Below are 19,697 nucleotides of genomic sequence, written 5' to 3'. Positions count from 1 at the left end.
TTAAAAAATTCCACCTTTCCAGAAACAAGTCTCTCACCGTTGCTGCTTGTTATTGGCCCCCTTCAGCCCCCAAGCTGTCTTGGACACCATATGTGAATTGATCGACCCCATCTATCTTCAGTTTCAATAAGCATTTTTCTACGGCTGGCCATGCTTTCCACCTGGCTACCACTACCCGGGCCAACAGAAACTTGTCCAATTCCGCCCGCTTCTTCTTCACCCAAATCCAGACAGCTGATGTTCTGAAAGAGCTGCAAATTTTTTGTTTACATACACCTTAGCCAAATGCATTTACTCATTTAAATTCCCTGTCTTAGGTCAGTTAGGATCACCTCATATTAAAAATGTTAAATGTCAGCATAATTAGAGTGATTTATTTCAGCTTTTATTTCTTTCATCGCATTCCCAGTGGGTCAGTTTAAATAGACTCAATTAGTATTTGGTAGCATTGCCTCGAAATTGTTTAACTTGGGTCAAATGCTTCGGGTAGCCTTGCACAAGCTTCCCAGAATAAGTTGGGTGAATTTTGGCCCATTCCTCCTGACAGAGCCTGTGTAACTGAGTCAGATTTGTAGGCCTCCTGGCTCTCACACACTTTTTCAGTTCTGCCCACAAATTTTCTATGGGATTGAGGTCAGGGCTTTGTGATGGCCACTCCAATACCCTGACTTTGTTGTCCTTAACCTGTTGCTTCTACTCGGGACGCTTGCGTCCCAACTAGAGCTCTGGAAATGCAAATGCGCTACGCTAAATGCTAATAGTATTAGTTAAAACTCAAAAGTTCATTAAAATACACATGCAGGGTATCGAATTAAAGCTACACTCGTTGTGAATCCAGGCAACAAGTCAGATTTTTAAAATGCTTTTCGGCGAAAGCATGAGAAGCTATTATCTGATAGCATGTAACACCCAAAAAGACCCACAGGGGACGTAAACAAAATAATTAGCATTTCGGCGTTACACAAACCGCACAATAAAATAGAAAACATTCATTACCTTTCACCATCTTCTTTGTTGGCACTCCTAGATGTCCCATAAACACTATTTGGGTCTTTATTTCGATTAAATCGGTCCATATAAAGCATAGATATCGTTATATGTAGACTGTGTGATAAACGAAAAAAACATCGTTTCAAAACGTAATGTCATTTTTTAAAATTCAAAAAGTCGACGATAAACTTTCACAAAACACTTCGAAATACGTTTGTAATGCAACTTTAGGTATTAGTAAACGTTAATAAGCGATAAAATTCATCAGGAGGCGATGTAAAGATCATTAGCTGTCCGTCTGGAAAAATGTCCGGCTAGAAACTCAACGAAAATATCCGGTCCTAGACCATAGGAGATACGGTGCCCTGCATGTGTTTGACCAAGAAAAACTCGAAGGGAAATGACAAGACTCTAGACACCGTGTGGAAGCTGTAGGTACTGCAACCTCAGTCAATTAATTGTGGTTCACCTTTATCAATGGGTTCAAGTAGCGCATGGATATATTTTCCCATTTTCAGTGATCAGTTTTTCCTGTGCTTTTCGATGTAAATGCCGTTCTGGTAAAGCCACAGCAGTGATTTAACCAGTTTTATAAACGTCTGAGTGTTTTCTATCCACACAGACTAAGCAAATGCATATACTATATTCATGGCATGAGTAGCAGGGCGCTGAAATGTTGCGCGATTTTTAACAGAATGTTCAAAAAAGTAGAGGGTCGACTTAAGAGGTTAAGCCATTTTTCCACAACTTTGGAAGTATGCTTGGAGTCATTGTCCATTTGCAACCAAGCTTTAACTTCCTGACTGATGTCTTGAGATGTTACTTCAGTATATCCACATAATTTTCCTTTCCTCATCTTTTTCCTTTCCCATCTATTTTGTGAAGTGCACCAGTCCCTCCTGCAGCAAAGCACCCCAACAACATGATTCTGCAACCCCTGTGGTTTATGGTTGGGATGGTGTTCTTCGGCTTGCAAGCCTCTCCCTTTTTCCTCCAAACATAACGATGGTCATTATGGCCAAGCAGTTCTATTTTTGTTTCATCAGACCAGAGGACATTTCTCAAGTACAATCTTTGTCCCCATGTGCAGTTGCAAACCCTAGTCTGGCTTTTTCATGGCGGTTTTGGAGCAGTGGCTTCTTCCTTGCTAAGTGGCCTTTCAGGTTATGTCGATATAGGACTCGTTTTACTGTGGATATAGATAATTTTCTACCTGTTTCTTCCAGGATCTTCACAAGGTCCCTGTTCTGGGATTGGTTTGCACTTTTCGCACCAAAGTACGTTCATCTCTAGGAGACAGAGCGCGTCTCCTTCCTGAGTGGAATGACGGCTGCGTGGTCCCATGGTGTTTATACTTGCGTACTATTATTTGTACAGATGAACGTGGTACCTTTAGGCATTTGGAAATTGCTCCCAAGGATGAACCAGACTTGTGGAGGTCTAAAAATAAATTCTGAGGTCTTGGCTGATTTCTTCTGATTTTCCCATGACGTCAAGCAAAGAGGCACTGAGTTTGAAGGTAGGCCTTGAAATACATCCACAGGTACACCTCCAATTGATTCAAATGATGTTAATTAGCCTATCAGAAGCTTCTAAAGCCATCACATCATTTTCTAAAATTTTCCAAGCTGTTTAAAGGCACAGTCAACTTTAGTGTAAGTAACTTCTGACCCACTGGAATTGTGATACAGTGAAATAATCTCTGTAAACAATTGTTTGAAAAATTACTTGTGTCATGCACAAAGTAGATGTCCTAACCAACCAAAACTATAGTTTGTTAACAACAGATTTGTGGAGTGGTTGAAAAACGAGTTTTAATGACTCCAACCTAAGTGTATGCAAACTTCTGACTTCAACTGTATATCCACCCTGCCTTTCTAAAATCTTCAAAATCCAAGTCAATAAACAGATCTCCGACCATTTAGAATCCCAATGTACCTTCTCCACTATGCAATCTGGTTTCTGAGCTGGTCATGGGTGCACCTCAGCCACGGTCAAGGTCCTAAATGATATAACTGCCTTTGATAAAAGACAGTACTGTGCAGCCGTCTTCATCGTCCTGGCCAAGCCTCTCATCTCTGTCAATCACTGCATTCTTATCGGCAGACTCAATAGCCTTGGTTCCTCAAATGACTGCCTCGCCTGGTTCACCAACTACTTCTCAGACAGAGTTCAGTGAGTCAAATCGGAGGGCCTGTTGTCCGGACCTCTGGCAGTCTCTATGTGCCACAGAGTTCAATTCTCGGGCCGACTCTTTTCTCTGTATATATCAATGATATCGCTCTTGCTGCTGGTGATTCTCTGATCCACCTCTATGCAGATGACACCATTCTGTATACATTTGGCCCTTCTTTGGACACTGGTAACAGACCTCCAAACGAGCTTCAATGCCATACAACACCTCTTCCGTGGCCTCCAACTGCATTTAAATGCTAGTAAAACTAAATGCATGCTCTTCAACCGATTGTTGCCCGACTAGCATCACTACTCTGGACGGTTCTGACCTAGAATGTGGACAACTACAAATATCTAGGTGTCTGTCTAGACTGTAAGCTCTCCTTCCAGACTCACATTAAGCGTCTCCAATCCAAAATTAAATCTAGAATCGGCTTCCTATTTTGCAAACAAAGCCTCCTTCACTCATGCTGCCAAATACACCCTCGTAAAACTGACTATTCTACCGATCCTTGACTTCGGCGATGTCATTTACAAAATAGCCTCCAACACTCTACTCAGTAAATTGGATGCAGTCTATCACAGTGCCATCCGTTTTATCACCAAAGCCCCAGATACTACCCACCACTGCGACCTGTATGCTCTCGTTGGCTGGCCCTCACTACATATTCATCACCAAACCCACTGGCTCCAGGTCATTTTTCAGTCTTTGCTAGGTAAAGCCCTGCCTTATCTCAGCTCACTGGTCACCATAGCAACACCCACCCGTAGCACTCGCTCCAGCAGGTATATTTCACAGGTCATCCCCAAAGCCAACACTTCCTTTGACCGCCTTTCCTTCCAGTTCTCTGCTGCCAATGACTGGAACGAATTGCAAAAATCTCTGAAGCTTGAGTCTTATATCTCCCTCTAACTTTAAGCATCAGCTGTCAGAGCAGCTTACCGATCACTCTACCTGTACACAGCCAATCTGTAAATGGCACTCCCGACTACCTCATTCCCATATTATGTATCCTCTTGCTCTTTTGCATCCCAGTATCTCTACTTGCACATCTCACTCCAGTGTTAATTCTACATTTACATTTACATTTAAGTCATTTAGCAGACGCTCTTATCCAGAGCGACTTACAAATTGGTGCGTTCACCTTATGACATCCAAATTGTAACTATTTCACCTCTATGGCCTATTTATTGCCTTACCTCCCTACTCTTCTTCAGTTGAACACATTGTACATAGATTTTTATATTGTGTTATTGACTATGTTGTTTTTGTCCCTTTGCTTTATCTTGGCCAGGTCGCAGTTGTAAATGAGAACTTGTTCTCAACTGGCCTACCTGGTTAAATAAAGGTGAAATATAAATAAATTGTTATCCAGCCTATTAACCTAAGATTACCAAAACAGCAGGTCATATTGAATGTTAAAATGAATTCAATTAACAATCTGTAAAAGATGGTCATCAGCTTCTTATCCACCCTGAAACTGAGTTTCCTCAGGAAGAACAGGTGCTGATTTCCCGTCTCACAGATAGCTTCCACATTAGCCTCAACTCTGTTTGCTGTCAAGGGAAGTGCCAAAGTATTTGTATTGATCAACAATCCCCACTGGCTCACCATCAGTATGCATTGGTGTCAGGAAGCTCCTCCGGAAATCAATAGCGATATCATTGGTTTTCTTGACATTAAGTTCTTAAAAGGAGCGGTCACCCCATCCAACATACTCCACCACTGGGACATGGCTGACCTCTTCATCCGGTAAAAAACTCCCAATAACTGAGTCATCTGCAAACGTAATGGAATGCCTAGAGTCGTGATCATCAGTGCACAATACAAACAACAGAGGGAAAAGACATACCCCCAGGAGGATACTGTGCCAGATAGGGAACCGTTGACTCTCACCCTTTGAGTTCGGTTGGTTAAAGTCAATCAACCAGCTGACTACTGTACTGTATGTTAAAATCAAGATCAAAATTGGACAAAAGCCTCTGCTTAGCGGTTGTATACAATTAACTTCAGAAGAGAAGTCAACAGATAGTAGTTTGGCATGGGTCTTACTTCCCTCAAGATGTTTAAGGACGTAGTTAAGAAGAGTGATGGTTGCATCTTCCAACCCTCTCAATACCCACCTCTATTAACATAACAAACACAAATGTTTTGGTTTTCTGCTGCAAAACGTTTTGAAACCTTTTGCTATGGTGTGCACCAATACATAATATCCTGGTCAGATCCAACCTCAAAAGCAACCCTATCAAATAAACAGCATGAACCATTCAAATTACTGGACAGCCAAATCGATCTTAGATGTTTCATCGAAATTATGCTTACTTTAGTTTAAACTTTTCAGATAATTCCAAAACCTCATCGCTGCCTGGTTATGGACGGAATGGATTACACAGGGTAAGAACAGATGCTTCACATATCGGATATCACAACTATTTATTCACTCCAACATTAAAATCGAACTTATTGATTAATGTGGATGGTTTCCCCTTATAGGCTTTGATTGACAAAGTGTTGTTGATCATATTGTTCATAGACACATGTGATCGCTGTTACAATACTGTCTCTGCCCATACAGCCTCAGTCCGCAGATTTCACTCCTTACAACAGCCATGGCAACATGTGTGGGGGAGGAAGAGGTGAGTGTTGCTCAACAAATACAGCTGTGGTTGTGTTCACAGCTACTTCTACATCTACATACAATTTCAATATTCTTAAAACTACAATCTAGAAATGTGTTTTTCAGCAAAATGACACTACTTTTGGTATACAGTTGAGGAATGGGGCATGGAAAATGTAACCCCTCCCAGATTGTACCTTTAACTGATAATACATTGTAAATAAGCGACCCAATTATTGAACAGTCAGATTTGGAAATAATGGAGTATATCTTTCAGATTTAAATAGTACAGGAAAATCTAACTGAGTCTCATTTTCTGTCCCATGTTGTCTTGCAGAGTTTCAGGTATGTCGCTCATTTGCTTATCCACAAATATCTTTCATTATGCAATTTAATTTTGCATGCGTTTGCTCACTCTATACCTAGGTTCGCAAACTTCATGTTATCCTGAATGTCAACCCACTCCTGCTAAATGCCTGCATCACTATTAGCTATCCCAAACTGTAGTGAATGCATTGCAGTGACCCTGCATGTTCTTGTCAAGGAACACATACAACATTGCTCAGACATGTTCAGTCTCACTGTGACTAGATGGAACCACTGTACTGTACATGCAACGTAGAATGATCTTTGTATCATTGCCTGTTTTATTGTTGCGAAATGTCTCCAGTTGTCACTAAATGTCTCATTTATTTACATATTCAATTTTAAACTGTAACAGTCCTCTTCACTGTGAGGTCGAGGTGTCACAAGTGTAGGTAACCTAAGATTCTATTGATAGTAATTTTATTAAAAGAATGCCAATCTATGAGTGCCATGACCTATTACCGAAAGACAAAAGTACTGCAGTGACCATAAGTACCAGTATGCTGCTCTATATGATAGGAATAAGATACGGTAGCTGGGATAGTAGTAGATAGCGATGGTAGATATATCTCAGTTCCATACCACTATATTACATGTGTGTGTGTGTACTGTATGTTCTATCCTGTAGCACATTAGGGATGGCAGTGCTGCAGTAACAAGAATGGACAGGGGAGTGTCTATGCCTAATATGTTGGAAACAAAAGCAAGTATCTTTTATTTTTTCATATAATTTCTTTATAAAGATTTTGAATTTACCTGATGTATGTGCCCTATCCTTATTAGTATATTTGACTGACATTCCAAGTTTTTTTGAAGTTATACTTTACTACAAAAATGTGTACGCTACAAAAACAAATATGCTGAGTCAGTAAAGAGAGCTTCAAGTGAGCTTGGCACATCGGAGCCACCGCAAACTTTGGGTGATATTAATAGAAGGAATAGTGAGGTAAACCTCGGCACCGATAACAGGAGGTACAGTTGAAGTCGGAAGTTTACATACACCTTAGCCAAATACATTTAAACTCAGTTTTTCACAATTCCTGACATTTAATCCAAGTAAAAAATCCCTGTTTTAGGTCAGTTAGGATCACCACTTAATATTAAGAATGTGAAATGGCAGAATAATAGTGGAGAATGATTTATTTCAGCTTTTATTTCTTTCATCACATTCCGAGTGGGTCAGAAGTTTACATACAACTCAATATGTATTTGGTAGCATTGCCTTTAAATTGCTTAATTGGGTTAAATGTTTTGGTAAGCCTTCCACAAGCTCCCCACAATAAGTTGGGTGAATTTTGGCTCATTCCTCCTGACAGAGCTGGTGTAACTGAGCCAGGTTTGTAGGGCTCCTTGCTCGCACACACTTTTTCAGTTCTTCCCACAAATTGTGATGGCTTTGATGGCCACTCCAATATCTTGACTTCGTTGTCCATTTTGCCACAACTTTGGAAGTATGCTTGGGGTCATTGTCCATTTGGAAGACCCATTTGCGACCAAGCTTTAACTTCCTGACTGATGTCTTGAGATGTTGCTTCAATATACAGTGGGGCAAAAAAGTATTTAGTCAGCCAATTGTGCAAGTTCTCCCACTTAAAAATCTGAGAGAGGCCTGTAATTTTCATCATAGGTACACTTCAACTATGACAGACAAAATGAGAAAATAAAATCCTGTAAAACACATTGTAGGATTTTCAATGAATTTATTTGCCAGCGGGACACCTGTTGACAACTTCCGGTGAAATTGGAAGATATTATGAATATTAAACATCTAGGTATGTACAAGTGTCTTATGTCAGTTGAAATCTTAAATTCTTGTTAATCTAACGGAATTGTCCGAATTATAATAGGCTTTACAGCGAAGGCATGCTATTGTTTGAGGACTGCACCCACATCAAAATTGTTTTCAACCAGCACAGGCTTCGTAAAATCACAAATAGCAACTAAATATTCACTTACTTTTTGAAAATCTTCCTCTGATTTGCAATCCCAAGGGTCCCAGCTACATCATGCATGGTCGTTTTGATAGATAAAATCTTTTATATGCCAAAAAGTCAGTTTAGTTGGCGCCATCGTTTTGAGTAGTCCACTCGTTCAACATGCAGAGAAAGGAATACAATAAGCTACCCCTAAACTTTGTTAAAACAAGTCAAAATACATTTCTATTTAATGCTCAGGTACCCTAAAATGTAATTTAACTATAATATTTCATACCGGAAAGAAGTTTGTTCAATAGAAAAGTAAAATTAGCAAGTGCGCGTCCTCTGTCGTGCGCACACAGACTGATTTCCAACTCTGACTCCCAGTACCAAAACTCAAAATTCTTCCTTGTTTGGGAAGAAACAAGCCTGATTGCTTGAACAAAGGCTGTTGACATCTAGTGGAAGCCATATAAACTGCAATCTGGGAGCTGGAATTTCATAGGACCCATAACTTTCCATTGAAAGAGCATGGCTCTCAAAAAAAATCCTGGTTAGTTTTTCTTTTGATTTCCTCCTACCATATCAATTGTGTTTTAGTCTCATACATTATTTTAACATTTCTACAAACGTCAAAGTGTTTCCTATCCAATGGTACCAATTATATGCAGTTCCTGGCTTCTGGGCCTGAGTAACAGGCAGTTTACTTTGGGCACGTCAGTCAGACAGGAACTGGATAAAAATAGACCCTAGCCTGAAGAAGTTTAAAGGCACAGTCAACTCATTGCATGTAAACTTCTGACCCACCGTCTGTTTTAAAAAAATATATATATATATTTCACCTATATTTAACCAGGTAGGCTAGTTGAGAACAAGTTCTCATTTGCAACTGCGACCTGGCCAAGATAAAGCATAGCAGTGTGAACAGACAACACAGAGTTACACATGGAGTAAACAATTAACAAGTCAATAACACAGTAGAAAAAAGGGGCAGTCTATACACAATGTGTGCAAAAGGCATGAGGAGGTAGGTGAATAATTACAATTTTGCAGATTAACACTGGAGTGATAAATGATCAGATGGTCATGTACAGGTAGAGATATTGGTGTGCAAAAGAGCAGAAAAGTAAATAAATAAAAACAGTATAAAAACAGTATGGGAATGAGGTAGGTGAAAATGGGTGGGCTATTTACCAATAGACTATGTACAGCTGCAGCGATCGGTTAGCTGCTCAGATAGCTGATGTTTGAAGTTGGTGAGGGAGATAAAAGTCTCCAACTTCAGCGATTTTTGCAGTTCGTTCCAGTCACAGGCAGCAGAGTACTGGAATGAAAGGCGGCCAAATGAGGTGTTGGCTTTAGTGATGATCAGTGAGATACACCTGCTGGAGCGCGTGCTATGGATGGGTGTTGCCATCGTGACCAGTGAACTGAGATAAGGCGGAGCTTTACCTAGCATGGACTTGTAGATGACCTGGAGCCAGTGGGTCTGGCGACGAATATGTAGCGAGGGCCAGCCGACTAGAGCATACAAGTCGCAGTGGTGGGTGGTATAAGGTGCTTTAGTGACAAAACGGATGGCACTGTGATAGACTGCATCCAGTTTGCTGAGTAAAGTATTGGAAGCCATTTTGTAGATGACATCGCCGAAGTCGAGGATCGGTAGGATAGTCAGTTTTACTAGGGTAAGCTTGGCGGCATGAGTGAAGGAGGCTTTGTTGCGGAATAGAAAGCCGACTCTTGATTTGATTTTCGATTGGAGATGTTTGATATGAGTCTGGAAGGAGAGTTTGCAGTCTAGCCAGACACCTAGGTACTTATACATGTCCACATATTCAAGGTCGGAACCATCCAGGGTGGTGATGCTAGTCGGGCATGCGGGTGCAGGCAGCGATCGGTTGAAAAGCATGCATTTGGTTTTACTAGCGTTTAAGAGCAGTTGGAGGCCACGGAAGGAGTGCTGTATGGCATTGAAGCTCGTTTAGAGGTTAGATAGCACAGTGTCCAATGACGGGCCGAAAGTATATAGAATGGTGTCGTCTGCGTAGAGGTGGATCAGGGAATCGCCTGCAGCAAGAGCAACATCATTGATATATACAGAGAAAAGAGTCGGCCCGAGAATTGAACCCTGTGGCACCCCCATAGAGACTGCCAGAGAACCGGACAGCATGCCCTCCGATTTGACACACTGAACTCTGTCTGCAAAGTAATTGGTGAACCAGGCAAGGCAGTCATCCGAAAAACCGAGGCTACTGAGTCTGCCGATAAGAATATGGTGATTGACAGAGTCGAAAGCCTTGGCAAGGTCGATGAAGACGGCTGCAAAGTACTGTCTTTTATCGATGGCGGTTATGATATCGTTTAGTACCTTGAGTGTGGCTGAGGTGCACCCGTGACCGGCTCGGAAACCAGATTGCACAGCGGAGAAGGTACGGTGGGATTCGAGATAGTCAGTGACCTGTTTGTTGACTTGGCTTTCGAAGACCTTAGATAGGCAGGGCAGGATGGATATAGGTCTATAACAGTTTGGGTCCAGGGTGTCTCCCCCTTTGAAGAGGGGGATGACTGCGGCAGCTTTCCAATCCTTGGGGATCTCAGACGATATGAAAGAAAGGTTGAACAGGCTGGTAATAGGGGTTGCGACAATGGCGGCGGATAGTTTCAGAAATAGAGGGTCCAGATTGTCAAGCCCAGCTGATTTGTACGGGTCCAGGTTTTGCAGCTCTTTCAGAACATCTGCTATCTGGATTTGGGTAAAGGAGAACCTGGAGAGGCTTGGGCGAGGAGCTGCGGGGGGGGAGGCGGAGCTGTTGGCCGAGGTTGGAGTAGCCAGGCGGAAGGCATGGCCAGCCGTTGAGAAATGCTTATTGAAGTTTTCGATAATAATGGATTTATCGGTGGAGACCGTGTTACCTAGCCTCAGTGCAGTGGGCAGCTGGGAGGAGGTGCTCTTGTTCTCCATGGACTTCACAGTGTCCCAGAACTTTTTGGAGTTGGAGCTACAGGATGCAAACTTCTGCCTGAAGAAGCTGGCCTTAGCTTTCCTGACTGACTGCGTGTATTGGTTCCTGACTTCCTGAACAGTTGCATATCACGGGGACTATTCGATGCTATTGCAGTCCGCCACAGGATGTTTTTGTGCTGGTCGAGGGCAGTCAGGTCTGGAGTGAACCAAGGGCTGTATCTGTTCTTGGTTCTGCATTTTTGAACGGAGCATGCTTATCTAAAATGGTGAGGAAGTTACTTTTAAAGAATGACCAGGCATCCTCAACTGACGGGATGAGGTCAATGTCCTTCCAGGATACCCGGGCCAGGTCGATTAGAAAGGCCTGCTCACAGAAGTGTTTTAGGGAGCGTTTGACAGTGATGAGGGGTGGTCGTTTGACTGCGGCTCCGTGGCGGATACAGGCAATGAGGCAGTGATCGCTGAGATCCTGGTTGAAGACAGCGGAGGTGTATTTGGAGGGCTAGTTGGTCAGGATGACGTCTATGAGGGTGCCCTTGTTTACAGAGTTAGGGTTGTACCTGGTGGGTTCCTTGATGATTTGAGTGAGATTGAGGGCATCTAGCTTAGATTGTAGGACTGACGGGGTGTTAAGCATATCCCAGTTTAGGTCACCTAACAGAACAAACTCTGAAGCTAGATGGGGGGCGATCAATTCACAAATGGTGTCCAGGGCACAGCTGGGAGCTGAGGGTGGTCGGTAGCAGGCGGCAACAGTGAGAGACGTATTTCTGGAGAGAGTAATTTTCAAAATTAGTAGTTCGAACTGTTTGGGTATGGACCTGGAAAGTATGACATTACTTTGCAGGCTATCTCTGCAGTAGACTGCAACTCCTCCCCCTTTGGCAGTTCTATCTTGACGGAAGATGTTATAGTTGGGTATGGAAATCTCTGAATTTTTGGTGGCCTTCCTGAGCCAGGATTCAGACACGGCAAGGACATCAGGGTTAGCAGAGTTTGCTAAAGCAGTGAGTAAAACAAACTTAGGGAGGAGGCTTCTGATGTTGACATGCATAAAACCAAGGCTTTTTCGATCACAGAAGTCAACAAATGAGGGTGCCTGGAGACATGCAGGGCCTGGGTTTACCTCCACATCACCCGCGGAACAGAGAAGGAGTAGTATGAGGGTGCGGCTAAAGGCTATCAAAACTGGTCGCCTAGAGCGTTGGGGGCAGAGAATAAGAGGAGCAGGTTTCTGGGCATGGTAGAATATATTCAGGGCATAATGCGCAGACAGGGGTATGGTGGGGTGCGGGTACAGCGGAGGTAAGCCCAGGCACTGGGTGATGATGAGAGAGGTTGTATCTCTGGACGTGCTGGTTGTAATGGGTGAGGTCACCGCATGTGTGGGAGGTGGGACAAAGGAGGTAACATGGGTATGAAGAGTGGAACTAGGGGCTCCATTGTGAACTAAAACAATGATAACTAACCTGAACAACAGTATACAAGGCATATTGACATTTGAGAGAGACATACAGCGAGGCATACAGTAATCACAGGTGTTAAATTGGGAAAGCTAGCTAAAACAGTAGGCGAGGCTAATCAGCTAGCACAACAAACAGCAGGTAAAATGGCGTTGACTAGGCAATGGGGCCGACAGATAAAACAAACAAGCAGAATGGAGTACCGTGATTAATGGACAGTCCAGCGTGCGTCAGCTATGTAGCCAAGAGATCAGTGTCCAGGGGGCAGCGGTGGATGGGCAGGGAAGCTGGACTGGCGAGTGTTATCCAGGTTTAAAAAACTAACAATGACTAAATAGCTTGTAGCTAGTTAGCTGGTTAGCGTCTGGAGGTTCTTGAGTGTGTTCTAAAAATTAAAAATAATAGCGATTCCGTATCACATTGGGTGAGGCAGGTTTCCGGAAGGTATAAACAAATAAAAAATCAAAAAGAGATAGAAAGTAAATGGGTCCAGAGAGTGTTTGGGACGCGGTGATTCAGACGGTTAGCAGGCCTGTGCTAACAAGCTAACAGTTCGTAGGCCCGGGCTAGACAAGGTAGCAGTTAGCGGACCGGAGCTAGACAAGCTAGCAGTTAGCAGGCCGAATTAGCAAGCAGGGAGATAGCGAGGGCTAGAGAGTTAGCCTTTGGGGGACGTCGCGATGGGGTGAGTCTGTTTATTCCTCTTCATGCGGTGACATCGACAGACCGGTCGTGGGCCCGGGTATTGTAGCCCAGGAGTATGCTACAGGTGCTCTGGCCGGGCTAGCTTCAGGCTAAGTGGGTGGAAACGCTAGCCAGGGGTAATCATCCGGGGTTGCAGTTTAGCTAGATAGCTAGTTGTGAAGATCCAGCTGAAAAATTTTCCGTTTGCGGTGGGAATCCGGGGATGAAAAATAAATAGGTCCGTTGTGCTCTGGTTAGGGTCGCGTTGTTCGAACTGGCGAGAGCTTTCGGGGCTAAAGGTTGGCTGATGACCGGTTAGCTGAAGACCGCTAGCATAGCTGGTGGATTAGCTGGCTAGCTTCAGTTGAGGGGTTCCGGTTCCGAAGTAAATATAAATACTTTAGGAAAAATAGCTACATTGGGTGAGGCGGGTTGCAGGAGAGTATTTGGAAGCTTAGGTTTAGCAAAATGTTTTTAAAGAGGTATGCGAAGAAAAATATGTAAAAAAAAACGAAAAAGATGCGATATATACAGGGACGGGACGACAGGACGACTTACTGCTACGCCATCTTGGATATAAACAATTGTTGGAAAAATTACTTGTGTCATGCACAAAGTAGATGTCCTAACCGACTTGTCAAAACTACAGTTTGTTAACAAGAAATTTGTGGAGTGGTTGAAAAACGAGTTTTAATGACTCCAACCTAAGTATATGTAAACTTCCAACTTCAACTGTATATGATTGGTGTCTCATATCACCACTAACTACCTACAGTATGCAGCTGGTAGTCAGTCCCTTCATGGGTTCCTGTAACCAAAGGCAGCCCCTCTAAAGTACTAAATCTCCCATGAGGCTATGGCTGTGCTGCAGTCTAGACAGGGGCTAGTGAACTGAGTCACCTCTCGCTTAGCATGCCGGCTTCTCCATGCTCATTCGCACATGGCTTCAATACAGACTGTATGTAACATACAGTGGAAAATCCAATACCAAATGTGTCTTGATAAAACTTAATGGAGGAGACACACCTTCATTGTTGGATTTTCATGACTGGTTTGACTACTATGAGTTGATCAGATAGAGGGCGGGGGGGGAAAAAGCACAAATCACTCCCCTGGTTGCTTAATAGAGCATTTCAATAAGATCTTGCAAAACTCTTCCTCTACATTTCAATCGATCTCATCTAGGTGTGTTTGTGTACTGGGCCTAACATACGTTTGCTGTAAAGCCCACAGTATAGCTGCTTCCCATGACTCGATCTATGACTTGACAATTTCATTTAAACAAATTGTTTAACACGTACTGTATCTATTTTGTAACTTAACATTATTTTAGGGCCACAGTTCTTTGAAAACGTTGATCTGTAAGCCTAATCTTGTCTGGTCAGATATTCCACCATATTCACATTTTAACTGATATACACCCCCCCTTGCCCTCAGAACAGCCTCAATTCGTCAGGGCATGGACTATACAAGGTGTCAAAAGCGTTCCACAGGGATGCTCGCTCATGTTGACTCCAATGCTTCCCACAGTTGTGTCAAGTTGGCTGGATATCCTTTGGTGGTGGACCATTCTTGATACACACGGGAATCTGTTGAGCATGAAAAACCCAGCAGCGTTACAGTTCTTGACACAAACCGGTGCACCTGGCACCTACTATACCCTATTCAAAGACACTTAAATATGTTGTCTTACCATTCACCCTCTGAATGGCACACATACACAATCCATGTCTCAATTGTCTCAAGGCTTAAATACTTCTCTATCCTGTCTCATCCCCTTCATCTACACTGAAGGGGATTTAACAAGTGACCATCAATAATGGATCATAGCTTTCACCTGGATTCCCATGTTCAGTCTATATCATGGAAAGAACAGGTGTTCTGAATGTTTTGTACACTCATTGTAGATGTTTTGGTAATAATGAGCGCAGTAATGCACGTACCTACACAACGATACAGGCATCATGCACCTCCCCACCAACTGATACCCTTATAGTTGAGCTCCCAGGGTCTATAGCCCCATCAGCCCTCACTCACTATCTCCTGTCACACTTGTTGTCCCTACCCAGTGTTCCCCTGTCTCAGTCAAGACTATCAGTTTTGAACATGCTATAACTGTAAAAACGATGCCCTGTCCAATCAAACTTGGATACCTGGTTTCCGTGGGATCTCAAATATGATAATGCGTTGTCTGCAGCAATGAATGTGTGGATTCATGTACTCAATCAAATAATTACAGCATAAGTATTCTTTCTTTCCTCTTTTGGGATATACAGTGTATTCAGAAAATATTAAGACCCAATTACTTTTTCAAACTTTTGTTAAGTTACAGCCTTATTGTAAAATTGATTAAATTGTTTTTTTGCCTCTCGTCAATCTACGGACAATACCTTGTAATGACGAATCAAAAACAGTTTTTTTGGCACTGATTACAGCCTTGGGTCTTCTTGGGAATGATGCTACAAGCTTGGCACACCTGTATTTGGGGACTTTCTCCCGTTCTTCTCTGCAGATCATCTCAAGCTCTGAGGTTGGATGGGGAGCGTCGCTGTACAGCTATATTCAGGTCTCTCCAGAGATGTTCGATCGGGTTCAATTCCGGGCTCTGGCTGGGCCACTCAAGCACATTCAGAAGCCACTCCTGCGTTGTCTTGGCTGTGTGCTTAGGGTCGTTGTCCTGTTGGAAGGTGAATCTTCGTCCCAGTCTGAGGTCCTGAGCGCTCTGGAGCAGGTTTTCATCAAGGATCTCTCTGTGCCTCGATCCTGACTAGTCTCCAAGTCCCTGCCGCTGAAAAACATCCCCACAGCATGATACTGCCACCATCATTCTTCACCGTAGGGATGGTGACAGGTTTCCTCCAGACGTGACGCTTTATATTCAGGCCAAAGAATTCAATCTTGGTTTCATCAGACCAGAGAATCTTGTTTCTCATGGTCAGAGTCCTTTAGGTGCATTTTGGCAGGCTTCAAGCGGGCTGTCATGTGCCATTTACTGAGGAGTGGCTTTTGTCTGGCCACTCTACCACAAAGGCCTGATTGGTGGAGTGCTGCAGAGATGGTTGTCCTTCTGGAAGGCTCTCCCATTTTCAGAGAGGAACTCTTGAGCTCTGTCAGAGAGACCATAGGGTTCTTGGTCGCCTCCCTGACCAAAGCCCTTCTCTTCCAATTGCTCAGTTTGCAGGGTGCCCAGCTCTCGGAAAGGCCTTGGTGGTTCCAAACTTCTTCCATTTAAGAATGATGGATGCCACTGTGTTCTTGGGGACCTTCAATGCCCCATAAATGTTTTGGTACCCTTCCCCAGATCTGTGCCTCGACACAATCCTGTCTCTGAGCTCTACGGACAATTCCTTCGACCTCATAGCTTTGTTTTTGCTCTGACATGCACTGTCAACTGTGGGACCTTATATAGACAGGTGTGTGCCTTTCCAAATCATGTCCAATCAATTGAATTTACCACAGGTGGACTCCAAGTTGTAGAAACATCTCAAGGATGATCAATGAGCTCTATTTTGAGTCTCATAGCAAAGGGTCTGAATACTTATGTAAATAAGGTATTTATGTTTTATTTTTATTAAATGTGCAAGCATTTAAAAAAAAATGTTTTTGATTTATGGGGTATTTTGTGTGTAGATTGATGTGGAAAATGTTTTATTTAATCGATTTTAGAATAAGGCTGTAACAAAATGTGGAAAAAGTCAAAGGGTCAGAATACTTTCCAAATGCACTGTATCTTAAAACCTAGTATCCAGGTTTGGTTGAATTGGGTCCTCAGTCCGTTTTGATGGCCAAGGGTCCATCTTTCAACAATCTCCTTTTGAAGCTTAATTCAGTATTGACATCCTTTACTGATGAGTGTCTCCCTTTTGAAGGTTGTACCATATGAAATGCTCATGATAACCAGTAGAGGGCGAGCTAAACTGCCCAGGGAGGTGGACAGAACAAGAATGGAGGTATCATTTGATTTCTGCATGTGTGTGCATGAATGCTACACAAATACTTAGCAAGGAAAGTACAGAATCCATAGATCCATATAGCTTCTTGAGTTTTTCAATGACCATATAGGAGCGGAAATGTTAACCACAACATCCCCCCTTCCCCTCCTTCTTTTCTCAACCTCTCTTCTCACTCTAGCGACACTTAGCCCCAGAAACGTTCTTTGACATCTTTGGGATGGAGATCCAGGAGTTTGACAGGCTTCCACTGTGGAAACGCAACAACATGAAAAAGAAGGCCAATCTCTTCTAGCAGTCAGAGCAGAATGCACTCATCCCATCCTTTCAGATAGCACTCTACTTTTAACACTGTAATATAGATGTAAGGTTTGTTTTGATTTTTGTCAACCTTTTTTTCTGACATGTTCAAGAAGGCAATGGACTCTTCTTTCTTTTTTCACGATGCCTCCTCTGCAGACTGAATACATGATATGATTACTAATAGATACATTTGAAAGGCTACAAGGAAAGAAAATAAAACAATTTCTTCCATGTTCAAAAATGAGAAAGAATTATGAATTAAGTCATGTTCTTTTTGATTGCTGCGCTTGTTTTAATTTCTGGCTTTGCTTTGAATGGAACTGCTTTCCTTGACCTGCTTGTTTCCTCATATTTGTTGCTGTTGATTCCTGTGGAACTTTGTTAGTAGAATTTCATGGCACCATATGATACATGCTGTTCATATGCAAAAATTGAATGTCTGTCAGCTTCACATGTCAATGGTCAGTTTGCCCTCATTTGGGCTATCAAGTCAAATCAAATGGCTGTCTTCATCATGGGAAATATTGGGTCTTGCCATTTCTTTATGGCCCTAATACATACCAGCTAGCCTAAGCTCCTAACTATGTTACTCTCACTGGCATCAGAGTCTGGAAAAGCTGCTATTCAAAATAATATAATGTGGTTTACGTATAGATCCGGGTCATATTCTTTAGGGCATGAAACGGAAAACATTTTAAACTGCTTTTCAACAGAAAATGGAAATGAGCATTCGTTATTGGACGAGTCCAAGTAGTCCCTCCCTGTTTCAGTCTGTTTTCTTTGGTTTGATGCCAAATGAGTTCGACTCAGTTTCGCCTCTCAGGCTCCCATTGGAGTAGCAATTCCTATTTTACTAACAAACACATTAAATGTAAAAAATAAAAATGAAATACTATTTGAAATGACTGTTTTATAAAGGAAACCCACACTGCCATTTGTTGTACTAAAATATAATCAAAAAATAAAGCTTTAAATCACTGTGTATGTTAATCCTCGGCTACTCCAAAGGTATCGCCTGTATTAGTTTACCTGTTCTCCTCTCAGCTATTAAACTATAATAAACACTGTGGTTCATATATGCTGTTCAAGGAACTACAGTGTGTAATGTAATATGAGGACTCTCCTGTCAAGTTTTATGGAACAAATCAGACAGTGTGTTCCGTTGACTTCCTGGACTTCAGCCAATAAAGAGGCAGACACCCATGGAACTGTCTCTTTCTCTCTCAAACACACACATACTGATACACAAACACCCAGGTTTATAGTAGGCCTATAGTTTTAAAGTATGGTATGAATGGAGGAAATACAGTATTGCTAAATGTCTATGTATCAAATTGGATAATAACTTCTGTAAGCTTATTGTTAGAATTAACTGAATTCCAACTGGTTATCAGGACAGACATGAATGCCATTCTGGATATGCGGGACGAATCTAATAAGACCAACTACAATCCAAAGGCAACCAAGGCTCTCCAACATATGCTCTCTGATTTACAACCCTTGATGCCTGGCGAGCTCATATCCCTGAAGCAAAAGAGCACACTTTCTATTCAAACAGGCACAAAACATTCTCCCGAATCGATTACGTACTAGAATGTACTCTATTTTCTTTAATCAATAAAATAGAAATTCGACATATGAGTCTATCTGATCATCATGCTTCTGACAGATACAAATGTCATAATTTCCTAAAATAACCACAAGATGGCACTTTAACGCTTCCTTAGTACAAAATCCTACGTTTTGTACAATTTGAATTTATAATGATTAACAAAAATTAAATCTGATCCTCTGATTTTTATGGGACGCCATTAAAGGTTAAAAAACAAAACAATGCAACTGCATTTGCATCTGGGTGGAATAAATCATAAAGAAGATATCAGAATTGGAAAAGTTGTCAACAAACACTTTTTTCAGACGAGGTAACAACTACTCTCTTCAAAGTTAGAAGATAACTAAAATATATAACTAAATCTATTGACAAGACAGAGAGGAGAATTTGCCATTCTTTGGGTTAGACTTAACCATTACTTCCATGGTAATCGACCCAGTCGTCTATTGGCTAAGAAGTTTTTCATTAATGATCAATTAGTGAAAATTGCAACTGTTGAATCCAAATTAATCAACCAAAAATTATCCAGTTTCTATAAAAAATTGTACACCTCTGATTGTAAATCAAACACCAAGCCAGATCAAGTCCTTTTTAAAAGATATCTCCTCTTCTCGCAACTGAGGAAGCCGGCTTGCTGGGAGCCTAAATCTCTCTA

The 19,697-nt window shown here is 42.1% G+C and overlaps 1 protein-coding gene across 1 annotated transcript in view; it reads left to right on the top strand.

The window, feature by feature from the left end:
• The window catches only part of LOC115106754 (actin-binding LIM protein 1-like), a 115,429-nt gene extending 96,807 nt beyond the window's left edge, over positions 1-18,622 (top strand). Inside the window, exons 19-24 of the mRNA XM_065008067.1 lie at positions 5,508-5,560; positions 5,742-5,802; positions 6,121-6,128; positions 6,778-6,852; positions 17,047-17,127; positions 17,309-18,622. Coding sequence (XP_064864139.1) covers positions 5,508-5,560; positions 5,742-5,802; positions 6,121-6,128; positions 6,778-6,852; positions 17,047-17,127; positions 17,309-17,422 — 392 coding nt within the window. The 3' untranslated portion in view covers positions 17,423-18,622. The remainder of the gene's footprint in view (positions 1-5,507; positions 5,561-5,741; positions 5,803-6,120; positions 6,129-6,777; positions 6,853-17,046; positions 17,128-17,308) is intronic.
• Positions 18,623-19,697: the final 1,075 nt, after the last annotated feature.

Source organism: Oncorhynchus nerka, linkage group LG23 (genome assembly GCF_034236695.1).
Source record: "Oncorhynchus nerka isolate Pitt River linkage group LG23, Oner_Uvic_2.0, whole genome shotgun sequence".
NCBI classification, from domain to species: domain Eukaryota; kingdom Metazoa; phylum Chordata; class Actinopteri; order Salmoniformes; family Salmonidae; genus Oncorhynchus; species Oncorhynchus nerka.
This window is presented reverse-complemented; position numbering and strand designations above follow the sequence as displayed.